The sequence below is a fragment of the Drosophila santomea genome, chromosome X (assembly GCF_016746245.2).
Source record: "Drosophila santomea strain STO CAGO 1482 chromosome X, Prin_Dsan_1.1, whole genome shotgun sequence".
In the NCBI taxonomy this organism is placed as follows: Eukaryota; Metazoa; Arthropoda; class Insecta; order Diptera; family Drosophilidae; genus Drosophila; species Drosophila santomea.
The window spans coordinates 20559491-20578768 of record NC_053021.2 but is presented as its reverse complement, the minus strand read 5'-3'; the positions used below and the strand labels follow the sequence as shown (position 1 = coordinate 20578768).

Here is a 19278-nt window from a genome sequence, read left to right as displayed (position 1 = left end):
TAAAACTCATGGTTTTTTTGGCCAAAATTGTGCGCATTTATTAATTTTTAAAGACCTATTTCGAATTTTACTACTGATTTCACTTGTGTATATTTTTGATATAACTTTTGTGGCCTAATTGTGCGCTTGCTTTATCAATTTGTTAGTACCAGCTGGGACCATCCATATATATTGTATATAATCTTTAAATAGTTTATTTTTGCATTAGACATATATTTATACTTTTGTCACCTTACTTCCGAAAAAAAAATGCTAGCTCTTCGTTTTTTTTGGTATTGGCATTGTTGATTACGAGTATGTGGGTACCTTAGGGCATCTTAGACGGCGGTGCCATTGATGAGATCGTAGGGATCCCTTACCTGGCCCATACCAAACAGACTGGCATGGGATCGTCGTCGCTCCCGTTCGATCTCGTCCAGGTCGAAGGCATCGCTCACGAAACTGGACCTACGCTGTTGATCGTCGAAAGCATAGCCGCGCTGGAATTTCGGTGGTCCGGAGACCGGAGCCGATGCCCCAGGTGCTCCAGGTGCTCCACTAGCTCCACTAGAGGCCGTTGGCAGCTGGGCAGCTGGGTAAATGGGCTGCGGATGCTGTTGATAGCCATTCGAGTAGTTCGAAGGCGAGGAGGGAATTGCCGTTGGCCACTGCACCTGACTCTTGGGCGCCACCACCTGGGGCAGCGTCAACGTGGAGGACACGAAGCGATTCTGGTGCTGATTCAGCATCAGCTGTGAGAACCTCTGCTGACTGGAGTCCAATTGAAAGCCCTGGGAGGCCAGCGAATCGGACGACTGCCGCAGAAAGCAGCGCGGCAAGGTGCGACTCTGGCCAAGATCAGCTGGCTGTGGCAGCGACATTCGCACGCCACCCGGATAGCCACCCGTTCCCGGAAAACTGAGATCCGTGTGCAGGGACAGGTTCGAGTTCAGTCGGCGCAGCGGCTTTCCCATGGAGTCCACGCACATGGACGTGCGACGCGGCACCACCAATTGGGCGTGGTCTGCAATAAAAATGATGTTTTAATCATATGTTTTTTTTTGCAACATTAACTCATTGAACTAAAACCCATTTGATCGATTGAAATTCGAGCAATAAAACCTCACCTCCCACCACATAGAGATGATCCTCCTCCATGCGATTAAACTGCCTGAAACCGTGATCATCGCCATCCGCGTCATCGTCGTCGTCGCGATGCGAAACGTCCTGAGCCTCCTCCCGCTTAGCCTGATCCTCCTGCTCCTGCTCCTGCTCCTCCTCCTCCGCCTCATCCCCGCCACTGATGTAGTAGATGTTCTTTGGCTTGCTGCGCATTCCAGCTCGGCGACAGAACTCCTGGAAGAGCTCGTCCTTGGTCTTCCGGAGGCCCCGCTTCAGGCCGCAAAGGCGCGACTGATCTTCGAGCTGCGCGTGGGGATTGTTTTGGGTTGGGGGATTGTTGGAGATCTTCGTGTTCGTGTTGGTGGCCATGTTCCGCTGCTGCTTCCGTTTCATTTGGGCGGAGGGCGGCGCTGGAGCCGAAGTTGCAGCTGGATAGATTTCCGTGGCGGTGGAGATGGATCGTGTGAGTGGGAATTCCTGAGGCAGGTCGGCGAAGAGGGCGGGCGCAGGCAGTGGGTTGGCAGCGGAGGGGGCGGGGGGAGCTGGCGGTGGAGCAGTAACGTGGGTGGAGGACACGTACGTATCCGTGCAAAGCTCATTCAGCGACTTAGCGAAGCTGCGCGAGTGCAGATTACACTTGGACACAGCTGGTTTCTCGAAGTAAAAGCTGAAAAAAACGGTTCAATAGATTATAAATGGCTGTCAATAAAATATGTACATATTGTACATATAATATAATACATATTTATATAATATAATACAATATAATATAATATAATATAATAAAATAAAATAAAATAAAATATAATATAATATATAAAGTCCTAATGCCTTACCGCCTCTCCAGATCATTATGCAGATAGAGATTTAAATTCGATCCGGCATTCGGATGCTTGCGACATGCTCCTGGCAGGGTTTGCGTCTGTCCGGGATGGCCAATCTGTCCGGGAATTCCAGGGTGTCCACGTCCCGCATCGTGGACCTGATGGAGTCGGGAATTTGCACTCCTCAGGATTCCATGCGGTGGCTGTGCCGCCGGCTGCGGATTATGCGGCGTATGGTGACCCAGTCCCTGGTGACCCTGACCCGCACTACTAAGTCCTTCCTGGCTGGCTGTGATGGTGCCGGGCTGCTTGTACCGCTTGTAGGAATCACTCAACGGATGCTGGCCCTCCTTGAACTTGGCGTGGATGTTCGCCACACTAAAACAGGGCAAGCGCTGCGGGGTAATGTACATATGAAAAAAAGCACGTGAGTCACACAGAGAGCGCAGGAGAAGATGCAGCTAATCCCGGAGGACTCATCCGGCGTCGTTTGCATTTAAGCTGAAAGGTTTCTGCAGTCAAGCGCGAGAATTACGAGTCAAGGGGTGGGCACTTACTAAGGGCAAAGATGATTGTCACAAATGCCACGTTAAAAGAAAGCCATTGACAAAATGCTAAACTTTGTTTTTCTTATAAAAAATATGAAATGATATAAAATACTGAAAAAAATATACTATATAATATACTATATAAAATGCTAAACTATGTTTTTTCTTATAAAAAATATGTAATAAAATTATATAAACTATAAATAATATGAAAGTATTTGTACAGTAAAAACGATCTTAATGAACCTGATAGTTATGGAATTCTTACAGCTTTGCTCAAGTACTCACACTGTAGTAGCTGACCTCCTGCAAATTGATGAAGAGGAATATGTTCAAGACCCCAACGAACTCCGTGACAATGAATCCAAAGACGAAGAGGAAGAAGCTCTGCCCATAGGAGACCTTGATGAGGGCTGGTTGAAGGGTGGACCGGGGTCTCAACTTCGAGCCGATTTCCGCCTTCAGTATTGATATATAGGCAATCAATCCTATCAGCATCACTAGCCCTACATGAGATATTATTATTATTATTATTGGAACCCTTCGAACATTAGAACAAACTCACCGCTAACAATGAAGAGAATTCCCGCGCTGAAGTAATACAGGTTGTTTTGATGCGAGCACGTGGGGATTAGAAAAACTATGAAGCTGATCACAAGAAATACACCAGCAGCCAGGAAAATAGGACACGACTTGGTGACCGTATCTGTAAAAATGCATGTTATAAGGTTGAAGTATACATATATCTTAAAATAAGCGCTTATGATCTTTAACACCTCTTTCTGTTAACATTTACTTTGAAAATTCCATTCATTACTTTTTTATTATTTTCAACAGTGTTTTCATAATAATTTTAAACATTGTCCCCTGTTTTTCGTTCCTTCTACTACAAGAAACGCAACTATAGTCTGGCCTATGTTTCTGACTTTTAAACATTGCTTCCTTTTTTCACTTTTCACTTTGACCTGTCGGCGAGTGAGAAAATATCCTGCGGCTAAACAAAAACACGTAGAGGCAAAGACAGGACTTGCGAAAAAAGCCGCACTCACAGCAACATCCATTTTTAGCCGACTGTTTAATAGTTTTATTTTCGAAATTGTCACCCGAGGCCAGTTTGAAATTAGTTTTGACCGCTGGAACAAAACAAAATTAATGGGAATGTTTCAAATCGATGGCCAATTGTGTGAAAATTAATGGAATTTCAACCGGCTGTGGATATTGGTATTTTCGGCAGAGGGCTTATATGTGAAAATCTTATAATGGATATTGAAAATGTTCAGCTATTGTCATCGCCTGAGTCCAATTACACACTACTTCCTGTTCTCGGAAAGACCACAAATCACAGGGACAAAAGTTTGCCGATGGAGGCCAAAGGCTTTTAATTAAAATTCATCCAACTAAAGTTGTATTATGTACATGTGCGTTTCTGTGGGCCAACTAACAACAATAAATCAATTTCGATTTGGCCCAGTCATTCAAGGGTGAGGAAGTGTGGTGGGGGGAAAGGGGGAAGGCGGCAGGCATTCACCTGGTTAAATGCCAAATGCCAAATGCCAGTTAAGCCCATTAAGGCTTAGTTGGGTATTTAAACGCGTCAGTAAAGATGGATTCATCAAGCGAACAGCCCTATAATTGCAATTCTACACGACGCAACTACCGGCATAAATAAGCTGAGAAATCAAAAACCACAGTGGCCTTGTTATTGCAGTTCTCCCAATTATTGGGAAACTCTAATCAAACCAAAAATCGTACGTAACTTGACACTGTGTGCAAAAATTTGGTTGGTTTTGTTTAGTAATTATCTCAGCTCCAACAGAAAACCAAATAAAAAATTAATTTAAAGCCGCTATAGTCGAGTGCCGCGACTGTTAGACACCCTGCACTCAATTAATTAAGCAGCAAAATGTTAAGTCCCAACTTAAATCCTTATACGGACGGACGGACAGACGGACATAGCTTAATCCACTTGGTTAGTCATCCTGTTCTTCTACTAGGGTCTTCTTTTTAGGGTCGGAAAAGCATATTACATACCTTTTAATAAATCTAAAAAAACCCTTTATGGCACCAGTCACGGGCATACAAATACCACATAATTCTCAGATAATACTTCGCTACTTACAGGGTATGGCCGCAGTTGAGTCGTGCGGATCCGGCTGATAGCCCTCATTGGAAAAGTAGTCAATCTTAACGCAGTTGTACGATTCAGCGTCCAGCCCTGAAAACAATCAATAATGTGATATGATTACTATAAAATCTTCCAAAGGAGTCATTTTTAATGCGATATTTCAACATACTTATCGACAAAGAAAATAAGTTGCAAGGGCGTGTGTTTGTATTATCGTTAACTAAAAAGAAGCTCAACTTGCCAGGGTTGCAATTTCAGCCATTTTTCCGGACAGATCTTTTAAGACTGGAAAAATAGTTTTCTTCTTTTGCCGGACATCTAACATAGTTAAATTCGCTGTATATCAAACTAGCGAAATCCTTTGCAGACACAGATTTTTAATGCAGTTTTGAGCACAATAAACATTTTGTTATTTAACATTTGTCTAAACAAAGACAAAATGTCACCAGTAGGTGACAACCATGGGCCGTCCCCTTTTATTTTGTACTTTATGAAATAGAATTTGAGCTACTTAAGTATGTATTATATGTACATATGTGTAACACCTAGCACTCGTTGGTAAACCATTCCAAACTCAAATGTAGTTACACTAGTCGAAAATAAAATAAGAATATACCACATTGCCGAGGATTGTCCAAGTCAGAATGCTGGTGGCCAATAAGCTGCTTAGAACTAAGAACCAGGAGCCGCTCCAGGACAAGAAGCCCAGTGTGAAGGCCAAGCCAACGGGAAAGGTAAAGTGCAACGGGAAGGCCAAGAGCAATGGCAAATACAAGTACAAGATCAGGGACTCCGAAAGGAGCAGCTCGTTGGCACTGGAGCGGGGCAGCGGGGATGGACCGCATCAGTTGGTCCAGCCGAGCCTGGTGGCGCTCCACTTCATGGACATCTCGCTGCGCCACTCGGATGCCAGGCTGCTCCAGTCCGCTCACGAAGGCATCAACGAGCGGCTAGTGGCCTTCTACTACGCCTACCTTCAGCACCGCCGCCACCGCTCCGAGTCGGATCTGCACTTCCTGAATCCTGTCCTGGCTGCCCGACTGCGCCACATGAGCATGCGGCAGTTGTGGGCCATGGTGCGCGAGCGACGCCTCAACGAGAAACAGTTTATCTTGGTGCCCATTTGTACCCATCCAAGGTAGGTTACTTCGTTTTGCATGCATAATCCTAGATCCATAATCCATGTCCATAGCTCATAGATCTTGACATTAGGATATACGGACATACGGACATACAGACATACGGACTTACGGACATACCGACATACGGACATACCGACATACGGACATACGGACATACGGACATATTGACATACGGACATATGGACATACGGACATAAGGACATAAGGACATACGGACATATTGACATACGGACATATGAACATACGGACGGACAGATAGACGGACTTGTCCAGATCGTCTCGGCTAGTGACCCTGATCAATAATACATGCCTTCTGCCTATTACTTACCTTTAAGAGAATCTAAGGAAGGGTATCTCTTCTAACTGGTATACAAAATGTACCCCAGTTAATCCTTAACCCATAAAAACGAATAATTAAGTCGTAATATTCGATTTAACTGTACCTTTACCTATACTCAGGGAAAAATTAACGCTTTTCGATATCAAATCAAGAACGAACCGCATCGAAAGTACGGTAAACTCGAATTTTTTTGATTCAAGGACAAAAATTTAAATTCAAGAACGAATAATTTGAGACCGAAATTATGAATTTGAGAACGAACGCTATGGATCCAAGTACGATAAATGTACTGCTTTAAGTATGGGAAATACTTAAAATAAATATTAAAAATACTTGACCCACACTCGTTAAATTTTAATATGTGCATTACAAATTCACGGTTTAAGTTGTACAAATTTAAAACTGAAGTATAAATATATTTATTTTCAGAGCAAACACTTTTGTTTTAAGAACGAATCATATTTATTGTTTATTTACACGAACTTAATCATTTCGTTATTATTTTTTATATATAGTACATACATATATACATACATGAAAACTTCCATAACTTTTTTCTTAAAAATTAAATTGTTGCACTTTTCTGAAAATTCTTACAGCTGAACATATTTAACGAAACGCGCTGTCAAGCAAAATAACAAATAAAAAGTCCTGGGCATCTATAAAAAACCAAGAAAGACAAATATATTAATAAGTAAATAAAAATTTTGTTATTAGTTATATTACCAGTCAGCTGTTGCCTGCTGAGATGGTTTTTAATCTTCCTATCGTAAAAAGGAAACACTGCGCTTCAGGTCGTCCTATTTAAAAACCAATGCATGCTCTTCCTCTGGGCGTATTTCCCAGAAGTCGATTTTTAACTGTAAATATTACACATTAATTCATAGGTTTACTTCATTAAGAAAATTAAGTAACATTTGGCAACACAAAAGTTTTATACACATACATACATACATACATGCATACGCATATACATACATATGTGTGCATGCAAACACGTGCGTAGGCCATCGACTTTTTATGTACATATGTATGTATATATGTACATACTTTATTTAAAGATTTGTACTTACCCTGCAGAAAAGGGAACACACACACCGTGCCCAATTCCTCTAATGCCGTTGTAAGCTCACTATCTGATGTGTGTACATTTTCACTTTATTCCTTAATTATTTCACTTAATTCACTTTGTACTTGTTACTCCAGGAACTTTTTGACACTACATGAGCGTCGTGTAGCAATCGATTATCGAAAAAACATATACATATGTACATATGTTTGTTCAACAACACAGAAATGTTATCAATATTAACAAGTGTAAGAAGTCGAATGGCTGGAGATTTTTCGATCGCATACATTTTAGTTTAAAGATCTTATATTTTTTGTGTATATTCTTTTAAAATTGGTCGCATAAAATGATCAAGGAATATACATAAATGAGAAAAGATAAAGCTTTGTTTTCCATGATTATCAATAATATCGCGTTTGAAATGTGTAATTCGAGTACAACTAGTACTTATTCCAAGAACGGTTGACTTACAAATTTTAAGTACGACAAAGTAAATTTTTAAGAACGTTCGTTCTCAAATTATTCGTTCTTCAGTTTTCTGAGTATACACAAAACACTATATGGCTTTAATAACAACTTTGACCTTAACTTCCTAGACCCCACGGACACTGGTCTCTACTGGTGATTTCGCGGCCGGACAGCAAGTTCTACCACTACGATTCGTTGGACAACTGCCATTCGCTGTTGGCCGCCTCGGTGTCGGAAACTCTACGAGCGCCCCTCGAAGCCTGGAAGTTCGTCCTGGTCACGGGTCGCTGCCTCCAGCAGGAGCGCCAAGCTGCTGGCAAGGACAAGGATGGCTCAAGTCGCGACCCCGCCTCCGGCATCCACCTGCTGTGCATGACCGACCACGTGGCGGACTATGTGGCCAGGTGTGGATACGCCACCAGTTCGCTGCTCATCGCCGTGGACCAAATCGCAGCGATGCGCACCCACCTGCTGGAGCTGATCCTGTCGCTCGGCGGCAACCTGCCCCCCAAAAGGGGCCGCTAAAAGGGGAGCCTCTCCAAGCCCAGGTGGCCCCACGTTCGTTTGCTTTTCATTTGTTGACGACGCATAAGAACATAAACAAAAATATCGAAAAATAAACCAATGCAAATAAACATTTTGGAGTGTTAGTATGTACTTTCTTGTTATTCCAAAATGTGCACGTATTACTTTTTTGTTTGTTATTAGTTTGGTTCTTGCTTCATAAAAGGGCACCTATAAGTTGTGGCAATAAGTGTAATAAGTGCATGATTATTTGTTAAAACTATTAATTGTATTCCAATTAGCTTAAGCTTTTTAATTCGAAATATGCAATATTATTTGATAACCTTGCTTAAGAAAAGATCAAATTTAAATTGATTTGGTTTGTGACTTTAAAAGTGTGGTGAATAATTACAAATATTTTCACCCATCGATTTAAGTCATAAAGGCAATTATTATTTTCCAGTTGCATAGCATTGCAGGCAGCCAAACATGCCAACAACTCTGAACAACTCCGATCCGATTAATCTTCACCGGAAAATACAATAAAAGGGACAGCTGTCAGTGGGGGCCTTAATTAAGTGACTGACTGACTGACTGATTGATTGGTTGACCACCCGCCGCCTGACTGCAGTTTAATTTGTTCAAATCCAAAACCCTCAGGCTGCCACTGCCACTGTCACTGCCACTGACTCGCAGTTATTAAAGCCGAATGAGCCCAAAAGTCATTGTTCCTCGTTGGGGCGGCAAAAAGAGCAGCACCTGGCAGTACCAAATAAAAGAACACATAGTCGCCACCAGTTCCATGCTTTCATGCTGCTCCATTCCATGCATGTCATATTTGTCTTCATTTGCTGGTGGCGCAAAATGTGGTATCGAGTAATGTGGTGCTGCACAGCAGCTAACTCACCTGGCAGAGTGGTGCACAATATCCAGAGACTGGACTTGGTGTACTTGGTGATGTAGGCGCCATCGTCCAGGGCCTTGAAGTTGGCCGTCCCATTGTAGTTGGCATTGGGCAGCTTCTCCTCCGTAAAGAGCCACTGGGGTCCTGCCAGAGCGGCGATGACAATGGCCACCGAAATACTGCAAAAAATCAGACACCATCCGAAATGTTTAATAAAGTTTAATAAAGAAAAAGCGATTAAATAAATAAACATGTCTAAGACTAGACAACAGCAATTGACCAATTCCTTGTTTAATAATGCTTATACTATAACTCTAGCAATCCATTTAACTTTCACTTTCAGAGCCACAGTGTTTTGTAGTGCATTTGGAGAGAGAGCAGAGAAAGTTGCATTCTCTAAATCAAAATCGATGTGGGCGCTGGCTGAGTTGGGTGGACAGAGTGTAATCAAGGGAAATGCCTGCCTTTCCCAGGATCTCCGGGCTCTTCAAAAATTGTGCGAGGCTGCTGATTAAAAAATACTTCGACCTGTTTTGTGGTCGGCGGGGACTGCCAAAAACCCAAAAACGAAGCCAAAAATCCACAAAAACAAAAAGAACTTAATGTGTACGATGCACTATGGGAAATTTGACCCCTTTTTCTGGCCAAAACCCATTTTCTGAAAGTCGAAATATTACAATAATATTTAGTGTACGCATTCATAATTGACCAATCTTTAGTGCTGCGTACTAGAAATTTTAATAGATGGCGCCACAATAAAGAAATCAGCTGTTTAAAACAGCTGTTGCGCGTACACAAAACAACAATCTGCAACATTAAGTTTTGCTTTCGTTACAAAAGTTCTAATATCTTTGGAACCAAAGCGTTAATTTTCATTTTGTAAAAAGTATTTTAATCAGTGGGCCTTCTATTAGCCGTTTGCAACATTCAATAGAAAAAAAAACCAGTGTTGTCCCAGTAATTTCGTAAAAATCTTAGTTGCTTTACAAAAGTATTTTTTTTTATAATGCCTAACTTTGAATAGAGATTTAAAGTGATTGCAGCAGATTGCATCAATGAAATATACCTCATGTTGTAGCTTATTTAATTCTTGTTCAGATTATTGTAATTTTAAAAACCACTTTTACCGATTTTGGGAAAATTTATAGATTTTAGACTTAACCCTACTTTTCCAAATTCAGAGTAATCTCATGCTAAACTGGAGTTAAACAAGGCAGTTGCTGAATTGTTTCGTTATTTTTATTAGTACTATTATTGTTAAATTATGTAAAATAATTAAGAATATAAACTCTATCACGAAATCAGTGGTTTTTGCTGAGATTAGAAAAAGCATACAAAATGAGAGAAAGCCTTTACGAAAATTAATAATATAAATATAAGGGACTGTGCCACGCCCCCAGTTTTTGGGGTAAGTTTAGATATGGTCTAGTGCAAATTAATGCAAAAAAAAAATTAAATATCTTTATTCGTTCTGGAGTTATAAATTACAAAAAATAGAAAGGGCGGTGCCACGCCCACAATTTTTGGTACCATAAAAGATATGGACTAGTGTAACCCCATACAAAAAACACCAATTGAATATCTCTCCCCGTTCTGGAGTTATTAATTTAGGCCAGAAAAAGTGGTCAAATTTCCCATAGTGCGATGCTTCCCAGCCACCCACACACACCAACACACACTCGCACACACACTTGCACACACACACACACACACACGCAATGATATGCAAATAAATGTCGTCACCCAAAAACGAGGAGCGCAAATAAAATTGTTAGCGCTAAAAAATGTGCGAAAAAAGAAGCAGTGAAAATGCGAAAAAAGGTCAAAGGGTGGTGGGAATTTTTTTTTTTTAGAGGTATCTTCAGCGCGTCGCCCAGGTATTCGTGAATACATTCATGAGTGCACTCGAACGCCAATATTTGCGCTGTTTGGCACCAAGCGTAGTCACAAGTGCTGAGATGGATTTTATGTGTTATTATAGTACTCCATATTGTTTTAAAAAATTGCCAATTGATTTATGCAACTAAAGTAGGCACCGAGAGTAGTCACAAGTGCTGAAATGGATTTTTTCTGTTATCATAGTACTTAATATTGTTCTCAAACATTGCCAATTGTTTAACGCAACAACAATAGGTGTTTCGCACAAGCAGCACTATTATTTAATCGAATCAAGGGCATAATATTTTAACAGCTTTATTTAATAGTATGTACATATATAAACGTTTTCTCTGTCAGTTTGGATTATTTGGCTATTAATGCTTTACATTCGATTTGAAATTCTTACTTACTGACTGTGTACGCGTTTAACTCATACCTTTTAAGATAAAAATACGATTCAATATGATTTCGGGTATCAACTGTGGCAACTATGAACCACATTGGCAACCACAAAGTCGAACTATGAAGTTATGAGAAAGTTTAACTGCAGCAATGCGATATCATCGCAAGAAAAGTAAGAAACGAGGTTGTCGCCTATACCTATACCTTGCAACCATAACAGTACGCCAAATAATATTTAAAGGAAACATATTTACAATGTACATACATATATGAAACATACAGATACAGGACCTAGTGTTTCTAACTTTAATATAAAAAATGTAAAACAGTTTAACCTGGCCTATAATTGTTGAACTTTTTTATTCAGAAAACTTTATCGGTAAAAAGAAGAAAAGCATTGCTAGAATATATCGATCACAGTTGGCCGATTGCTTTTCCTACGGCATCTGTCAAATCAGAGTGACTGGTCTACTGAAAATTTCTTATTCAATCTGTTCATTGCGTGACATTGCTATTTCTCTCGTGCAATTTCTCATTATTATTTCCTTAAAAATATTTAATCAATTAAAATGAAGCAAAGCATGTTTTCGAATCGTTACAACAATAAGCGACGCAATTTTTACGAGCGTTACGAAGGTATGTTTTTCATAAATATGAAAGTAGTAGTCCTGTGACTTTTCGCTCAGCAAAACAGTTCTCAGTTATCAAAAGTTGTTGATACAAGTAGTTGATCATTTCAGTCTTATCATAGTTATTTGATATTTGGAATTTCCTTGATATACTCTGCATCTGACTGTAGCTGCGAGGAAGCGTCATACTAGTTTGCCCGAGTGCGAGCGTCCGGTGGAGCCAACTGAACTGAAGCTTTCAAACTTTTCCGTCAATCGCCGCCACTTTTCGTATCGTCAAGTGGCCAATCAAACGCGAGAGCAGCTGAAGAACGACCTCTGGCTAACCAGTAATCGACTGCCCATTGTGGTGCGCCACAACATCGAGCAGCGGAACAACAAGCCTCTGATGTCCAGATACAACGCGGAAGGGGCTACCCATGAGTTCAGCCATAATGGCAAACCACGGCGTGGTCGTCCTCCAACCGCCGCCACTGCAGCCAAATTAGTGTCTGAATTCGCCCTTCAAGTCGGTGGCATTTCCAAAACGCTGCCCGACAAAGATGAAGGCCAGTCAGGAGGGTCGTTGGATGTGCAGTTGAAGACCAAGAAAGCGGACAAGATTACGGACAAGACTGCGGACAAGATTCCGGATAAGATGGCAAGCAATGTGGCGGACAAGATTCCGGATAAGATGGCAAACAATGTGGCGGACAAGATGATGGACAAGGTGCCGGACAAGAAGACGGATAAGATGCCGGATAAGATGGCGGATAAGTTGGTGGATAAGATGGGGGATAAGATGGCGAACAATGGGACGGACAAGAGGTTCGAAAAGGTGGCGGATAAGATGGCGAACAATGGGACGGACAAGATGACCGAAAAGGTGGCGGACAAGAAGGCGAACCAAATGGAGGAGGACTCCAAGATCTCGGGCTCCGTAAACATCAAAGTCGAAGGGGTCGAGCAAAATCAAGCGGCGCCACAGCCAAGTTCGATGACCAATACCAATACTAATGCCAATCAGGGTTTTACCGCAAACTGGAACTTTAGTTCAACTTTAAGCGCTTTTCCTAACTCCGTACAGAGCTTGGATTTTAACTGGGCCGAACACTTCAATGCTATATCAAACCAGTACTACAATCATATCATAAACTCCCTCCCGTTTTCGGGACGGATGCAGTCGTTTAACCCAACACCTTTTAGCACACCTTTTCTTGGTGTTAACCCATTGATGATGGGTCGTCACCCACCATTTCGGGTCTATACTTGCCCGATGGAAAGCTGCAAGCAAAACTTTGATACGCGGTGAGTTTTTCAATATTAATAATATTTTTTATACCTCTTTAAATCAAAAAGCCTACAAAGCTGACAAGGAACAATTTACAAAATCAATTGTAACTATATTGCATACATGTATGCTGTTTTATACATAGTAAGTGTCGATACTTTGAGGTTTGCTCATAAGGAAGAGGAGAATATCCCAAATCCGTCGTTAGTTTTAATAGTAACTTATAATAGGTTTACTTTGTGAGCGTCTTATCCCGATAATTTAATGAGCTAGAGTAGCAGAGCTAAACTTTTTTTTGTCAAGGAACAATTTACAAAATCAATTGTAACTATATTGCATACATGTATGCTGTTTTATATATAGTAAGTGTCGATACTTTGAGGTTTGCTCATAAGGAAGAGGAGAATATCCCAAATCCGTCGTTAGTTTTAATAGTAACTTATAATAGGTTTAGTTTGCAATAATTTGAAGAGGTAGAGGAGCAGAGCTAAAATTATTATTGAGATAGAAAATTGGTGTCCAAAATACATATCATTAATGTCGTTCGTTCTTCCATCTCTTCAGACGCGCCATGTACAAGCATCAACGCGAGACTGGTCACCACGCCTGGTCACACAACTGCAACAAGTGTGGCCAGGTCTTTCGCACAGCGGGCTTCAAGCGCATGCACTCCCCTAATGCCTGTGAGCGCAATCTGCACAAGTTCAAAATCGCTAAGCCGAATGAAACTAAGCCAAGAACAAAGCCGGAATAACTCTGTCCTACCTCTGGACTGAGCGCTTACACAGCTAAAAACAATTAATTCAACATCGTTTTTTTCTTTATAAAACAAATTTATTTGAGGTGTTTTCCATAAATGTTGGAACACGAGAAAATGTGATAGGAATATTTTTATCATCAATAAAGAACATAACAGCCAGAGTATAGATTTTCGTACCGTGCACTTTCGTGCGAAGTAGTTTACGAACAAATTAAGCCCACTTTGCAGTGATTTGTGTCGCTAACACAATTATTTGTCAAGCAACAAGGATGATGGAGCCGCATGGAGGTCTGAATGTCTTGGCTGCTCCTGTGACAAGGACGAGCTGCCATTTTCCATTTGCCAGTTGCCAGTTGCCAGTTGCCAGTTGCGAAGCACGTGAAACCAACCAGTTTCCTTTCCTCAGTTTCTTTAAAAATGAATGGAACGGTCGGAAATTGTGTGTGCGTCTTCTGCAGAAATTCAAGCTGCTGGCATTCGGAAGGCGGTTTCGTCACAAGTTTAAAGGATTCGACTATTTAGTTCCTTTCCTAATGGAATTTCGAGCATTTCCCTTTGCGAAAAATCGTCGACTTTGGTACCTTGAAGCACCAAGTGGTACACAAAGTGGGCACATATATTATGTTAGTAGTGGCGAAATATATTAACGGGAACAAGCCTTAAACATAAAGCAATAAATACAAAGAAACCGTGGTTTCCCACTATGCCTTTCATTCATTTGGGGCATACTAAAATCATGGACAAATGTAAAAGCGGACAGCCACAGGACAATAAAGGACCTTTGTTAGCGATCACACTTCTCACAAACTCAGCTTTTCAGATTGGCAATCTATGAACAACCGATATAAATGGTTTTTTTAGTGTTTGTCTTTTTAAATATTGAAGATATACCTAAAGTTATAAATAAAGAGATGATCTTTTCTGGAATTTAATTTCCCATTTCAAATAATCGCTTACCAAATAATGATGTCAAATGATTAGATTGCCTTTGTTTTTTGTAGAGTAGAAAGTATTTGATATTTGATGCATGATCACATACTAACCTGGCTGCAACAGGTGTGATGAGCCACAGGTAACCACCGTTGACGGTGGTCATATTGCTGATATTGCCTCCCTGCGGATCAGGAGCACCAGCACGATGTTGCTGCTGCCGCTGGACATGTTGCTGCTGCGTCTGCTGATGTTGCTGATGCTGTTGATGCTGCTGCGTCTGCTGCACCTCTATAGCTGGCTGGTGGCGACTCAAAGGAGGCACCAGTCGCTGCAACTGCTGCTGTTTCTGCTGCTGCTGCTGTCGTTGGTTGTTGCTGATGCTGATGCTGTTGTGGTTGTGATTGTGGTTACTCCTACTGTGGCTGCTGTTATTGCCAATGTTGTTCAAATGCAGATCACTGAAGCTGCCGGCCAGAGAACTGAATCCCGTGGCCGGAATGCTGCCAGAGATCGTGTTGATCAGGCCAGTTTGCTGATGCTGCTGCTGCTGCTGCGGCGCGAGTCGCTGACCCCGCGGCAATGTGGCATAGGGTGAGCGTTGCTGCTGCTGCTGATGCGGATGCGGATGGTGCAGCAACGGGTGCTGCTGGTGTTGTTGGTGCTGCGGCTGCTGCGATGGATGGCTGTGCTCGATGGATGCACTGGTGGTCAGCTGGTGGATGGCCAGCGGCTGCCTTTCGGTGGTGTTGCAGTTGACATTCGCTGGTCGAATGTTGTTGTAGGGATTCTCGCTGTTGATGCTGTGCGTGGAGGCCACGCGAAACACATTGGGCACCGAGGGATAATCCCTCATTTTATATTCCACTAGCTTCACTGAGCCAGAACGAGAACAAAAAAAAAAAACAAAAACAAAACAAAACTAAAATAAATCCAACACTTTGAAAGCGCGCCAAAAGTGGGTTTGTTTTTAAATTTCTGGCTGGCACGTCCGTTGCGCTGGAGAACTTTCACTCGACTAAGGAAAACTGTGGTCCTGGCCAAAGGACTCGACTCGGCCATGTAAAACGAACCGAAACGAGTAACTTCGGCTGCTCCGGATGATGATTTTGCTGCTGCTGATGCTGCTGCTGCTGCTGCCGCTGCCGCTGCTCACGATTATAAAACACAGGAGCCATATTTTATCTCTGCTTTTGATGGTATCCATTCAACAGCAATCCACACCTAATGCCCATCACCAATCCTACGACTCGCCGCTTCCTTGGCAGACCCAAATATAGCGGCTATGACCGATGGAAAATTAACTTTTACATTTGCACAGCCAGAAAATCCCAGGCATCAGGAGTTCCTGAGACCTGTGGCCCATAGAGTTCCTATCAGTTATTCTGAATACAATTCTGAATAAAATTAGACACATTATGTGTCCAACATGCATGCACTGAAATAAAGCTTTGATTTCCATAACTTATAATCATAGTTATATAGTATAGTATAATCATATCATATAGTATAGTTGCAGAGTCTAGCAAGAAATAACAATAGTAATACAATTTGAAAGAGCAAGTTCCTGTTTCTAGGCGTTGTAATTGGTGTGGAAAATTTAAATGATATTTAGCATATGCTTTATGAGGCCCTAAACAATTATTTTATCTGTTTTCGAACTGAAATTCGGTATATGTTTTACTTTACTTGTAACGGGTGTGCGAATCCAAAGCTTAGTAAAGCTGTACTTTCTCATTCATGAATCTAAAAAAATCCCCAAGTGCCCAAATACATAAAAGTTTTACGCCAAAAATCGTATTTTACTTTTCCCCAATTGAAAATAAAATACTTTAAATGGAATTATTTTCAGTTCTTTGTAATTCATTTCTCGCTGTGTAGGCCAACGGTAACCAGGAGTAGTAATAACAACAACCAGTAGACGTTTGCAACTTCCGTTGTAAGCTAAAAGTGACTTCCGGTCGCTTGGGGATCCCCACTATCTGTCTGTGTGCGTGCAAATCTATGTGCCTCGGTGTGTGTATGTGTGTGTGTGTGGATATGGGATATAGCTAACCGAGTTGTTGTTGCAGCCGCCTGCAAATCTAAGCATTTATTGCAGCCCCGGCTCCTTTGGCTGCAACTCTCGTTTATTTAATTGAATTCCCACATGCGATTGAGGTAAGTTCGTGCCATGATTGTGCCACATTAAAAGGGTTGGGCCAACAATGGCTCCACGTCATGGCTCCCCAGCTCCCCAGCTCCACCCAACCACCCTAACCACCGCCCCTCAAAAATGTCCCGCCCACATCCACATCCACATCCACACTCGCCCACGTTTTTGGTCCAAAGCACCTTGTTAAGTGCACCTTGTGAAAGTGTGGAATTGCTGAGTGCAGGCCCAGGAGTGGAGCAGAAGAACCAAAGCCGAAGATTAAGCTGCACACTGGAAAAAGGGCAAATCGCTTTTACTATTCCATCAAATTCGGATTGTGCTGTAGCATACTTTTAAGCTTATATGCAGCATGTATTTTAACAAATGAAAAACCAAAAAACCAAAAAACCAAAGCTGTTCTAATCGAAAAAAAAACGCAAAAGCCAAGGACAAAGGCCATGAAGCCAACTGGCAGGTGGTGCATGATGTGCATTGATTTGGAGGGCAAGTGCGGCAAAATGAAACGAAGTCTGGCAAAAACCAAAGCTGGGCGGAAAAGCTTTAATTAAATATAATACTATTAGCAGTAGGTATGTAAATAGCCTCGAGTATTTGCCCACCATTTTGTTTGGCAAGCAAACAAATTAATTAAAATCTTAATTAAATCTCATTCTGGCTGTGCTGTTTTAGTGCCAACAAGTTGCTGGACGCGCCTTTAATTTGCCATAGAATTAAGCCCTCGACCCTCTCTATTTCAGCATTTAAATACATGGAGCAGAGTTTACAACTTTCGCAAAAGTTTTCATCTAAATGTGCTGCAAATGCTGGCAACACTTTTCTCGTTTCTCGTTTTCTTCTATTTTCCCCATTTTTTTTTTTTTTTTAGAACAAGAGAGGACTAACAAAATGTTCGCATTTTTGTTTGTGTTGTGCCTTTTGGCAGTTTGCTTTGGCTTTTTTCTCTTTCTCGTTTATATATTTTTTTGTATTAATTTGTTGTTATTTTGTTGCTGTTGCAACTGTCAAATGTTTGCCAATGCACACAGACACAGACGCGTCCACGTTGTTAGTGCTGCTTGGCGATATGCAAATGCTCGGAAATATGTGTGTGTGTGTGTGTGTGTGGATTTAAGGAAGTACCAATGTGTGCGTGGGTGTCTAATTTAATTCATTTGTATGCGTACATACTGCTGCACTATGGGAAATTTGACCCCTTTTTCTGGCCAAAACCCATTTTCTGAAAGTCGGAATATTACAATAATATTTAGTGTACGCATTCATAATTGACCAATCTTTAGTGCTGCGTACTAGAAATTTTAATAGATGGCGCCACAACAAAGAAATCAGCTGTTTAAAACAGCTGTTGCGCGTACACAAAACAACAATCTGCAACATTAATTTTTTCTTTCGTTACAAAAGTTCTAATATCTTTGGAACCAAAGCGTTAATTTTCATTTTGTTAAAAGTATTTTAATCAGTGGGCCTTCTATTAGGCGTTTGCAACATTCAATAGAAAAAAAAACCAGTGTTGTCCCAGTAATTTAGTAAAAATCTTAGTTGCTTTACAAAAGTATTTTTTTTTATAATGCCTAACTTTGAATAGAGATTTAAAGTGATTGCAGCAGATTGCATCAATGAAATATACCACATGTTGTAGCTTATTTAATTCTTGTTCAGATTATTGTAATTTTAAAAACCACTTTTACCGATTCTTGGAGAATTTATAGATTTTAGACTTAACCCTACTTTTCCAAATTCAGAGTAATCTCATGCTAAACTGGAGTTAAACAAGGCAGTTGCTGAATTGTTTCGTTATTTTTATTAGTACTATTGTTGTTAAATTATGTAAAATAATTAAGAATATAAACTCTATCACGAAATCAGTGGTTTTTGCTGAGATTAGAAAAAGCATACAAAATGAGAGAAAGCCTTTACGAAAATTAATAATATAAATATAAGGGACTGTGCCACGCCCCCAGTTTTTGGGGTAAGTTTAGATATGGTCTAGTGCAAATTAATGCAAAAAAAAAAATTAAATATCTTTATTCGTTCTGGAGTTATAAATTACAAAAAATAGAAAGGGCGGTGCCACGCCCACAATTTTTGGTACCATAAAAGATATGGACTAGTGTAACCCCATACAAAAAACACCAATTGAAAATCTCACCCCGTTCTGGAGTTATTAATTTAGGCCAGAAAAAGTGGTCAAATTTCCCATAGTGTGCTGTTGTCTTCCTTAATTTTTCATGC

At 41.0% G+C, this 19278-nt stretch overlaps 3 protein-coding genes across 3 annotated transcripts; 2 read left to right on the top strand and 1 right to left on the bottom strand.

Annotated features, from left to right (window-relative positions):
• Positions 1 to 26: 26 nt before the first annotated feature.
• On the bottom strand, positions 27 to 15750 carry LOC120456432. The gene is made up of 8 exons (XM_039643264.1): positions 15008 to 15750; positions 9029 to 9204; positions 4593 to 4688; positions 3039 to 3179; positions 2762 to 2979; positions 1938 to 2320; positions 1107 to 1768; positions 27 to 1003 (listed from the first exon to the last, which is right to left on the bottom strand). Exons 1-8 carry the CDS (start codon positions 15748 to 15750, stop codon positions 318 to 320), a joined length of 3105 nt encoding a protein of 1034 aa, XP_039499198.1. The 3' UTR covers positions 27 to 317.
• Positions 5129 to 8267, top strand: LOC120456434 (sentrin-specific protease 8). The gene is made up of 2 exons (XM_039643267.1): positions 5129 to 5736; positions 7746 to 8267. Exons 1-2 carry the CDS (start codon positions 5243 to 5245, stop codon positions 8140 to 8142), a joined length of 891 nt encoding a protein of 296 aa, XP_039499201.1. The 5' UTR covers positions 5129 to 5242; the 3' UTR covers positions 8143 to 8267.
• LOC120456433 lies at positions 11789 to 14118 on the top strand. The gene is made up of 3 exons (XM_039643265.1): positions 11789 to 11941; positions 12105 to 13221; positions 13769 to 14118. Exons 1-3 carry the CDS (start codon positions 11875 to 11877, stop codon positions 13956 to 13958), a joined length of 1374 nt encoding a protein of 457 aa, XP_039499199.1. The 5' UTR covers positions 11789 to 11874; the 3' UTR covers positions 13959 to 14118.
• Positions 15751 to 19278: the final 3528 nt, after the last annotated feature.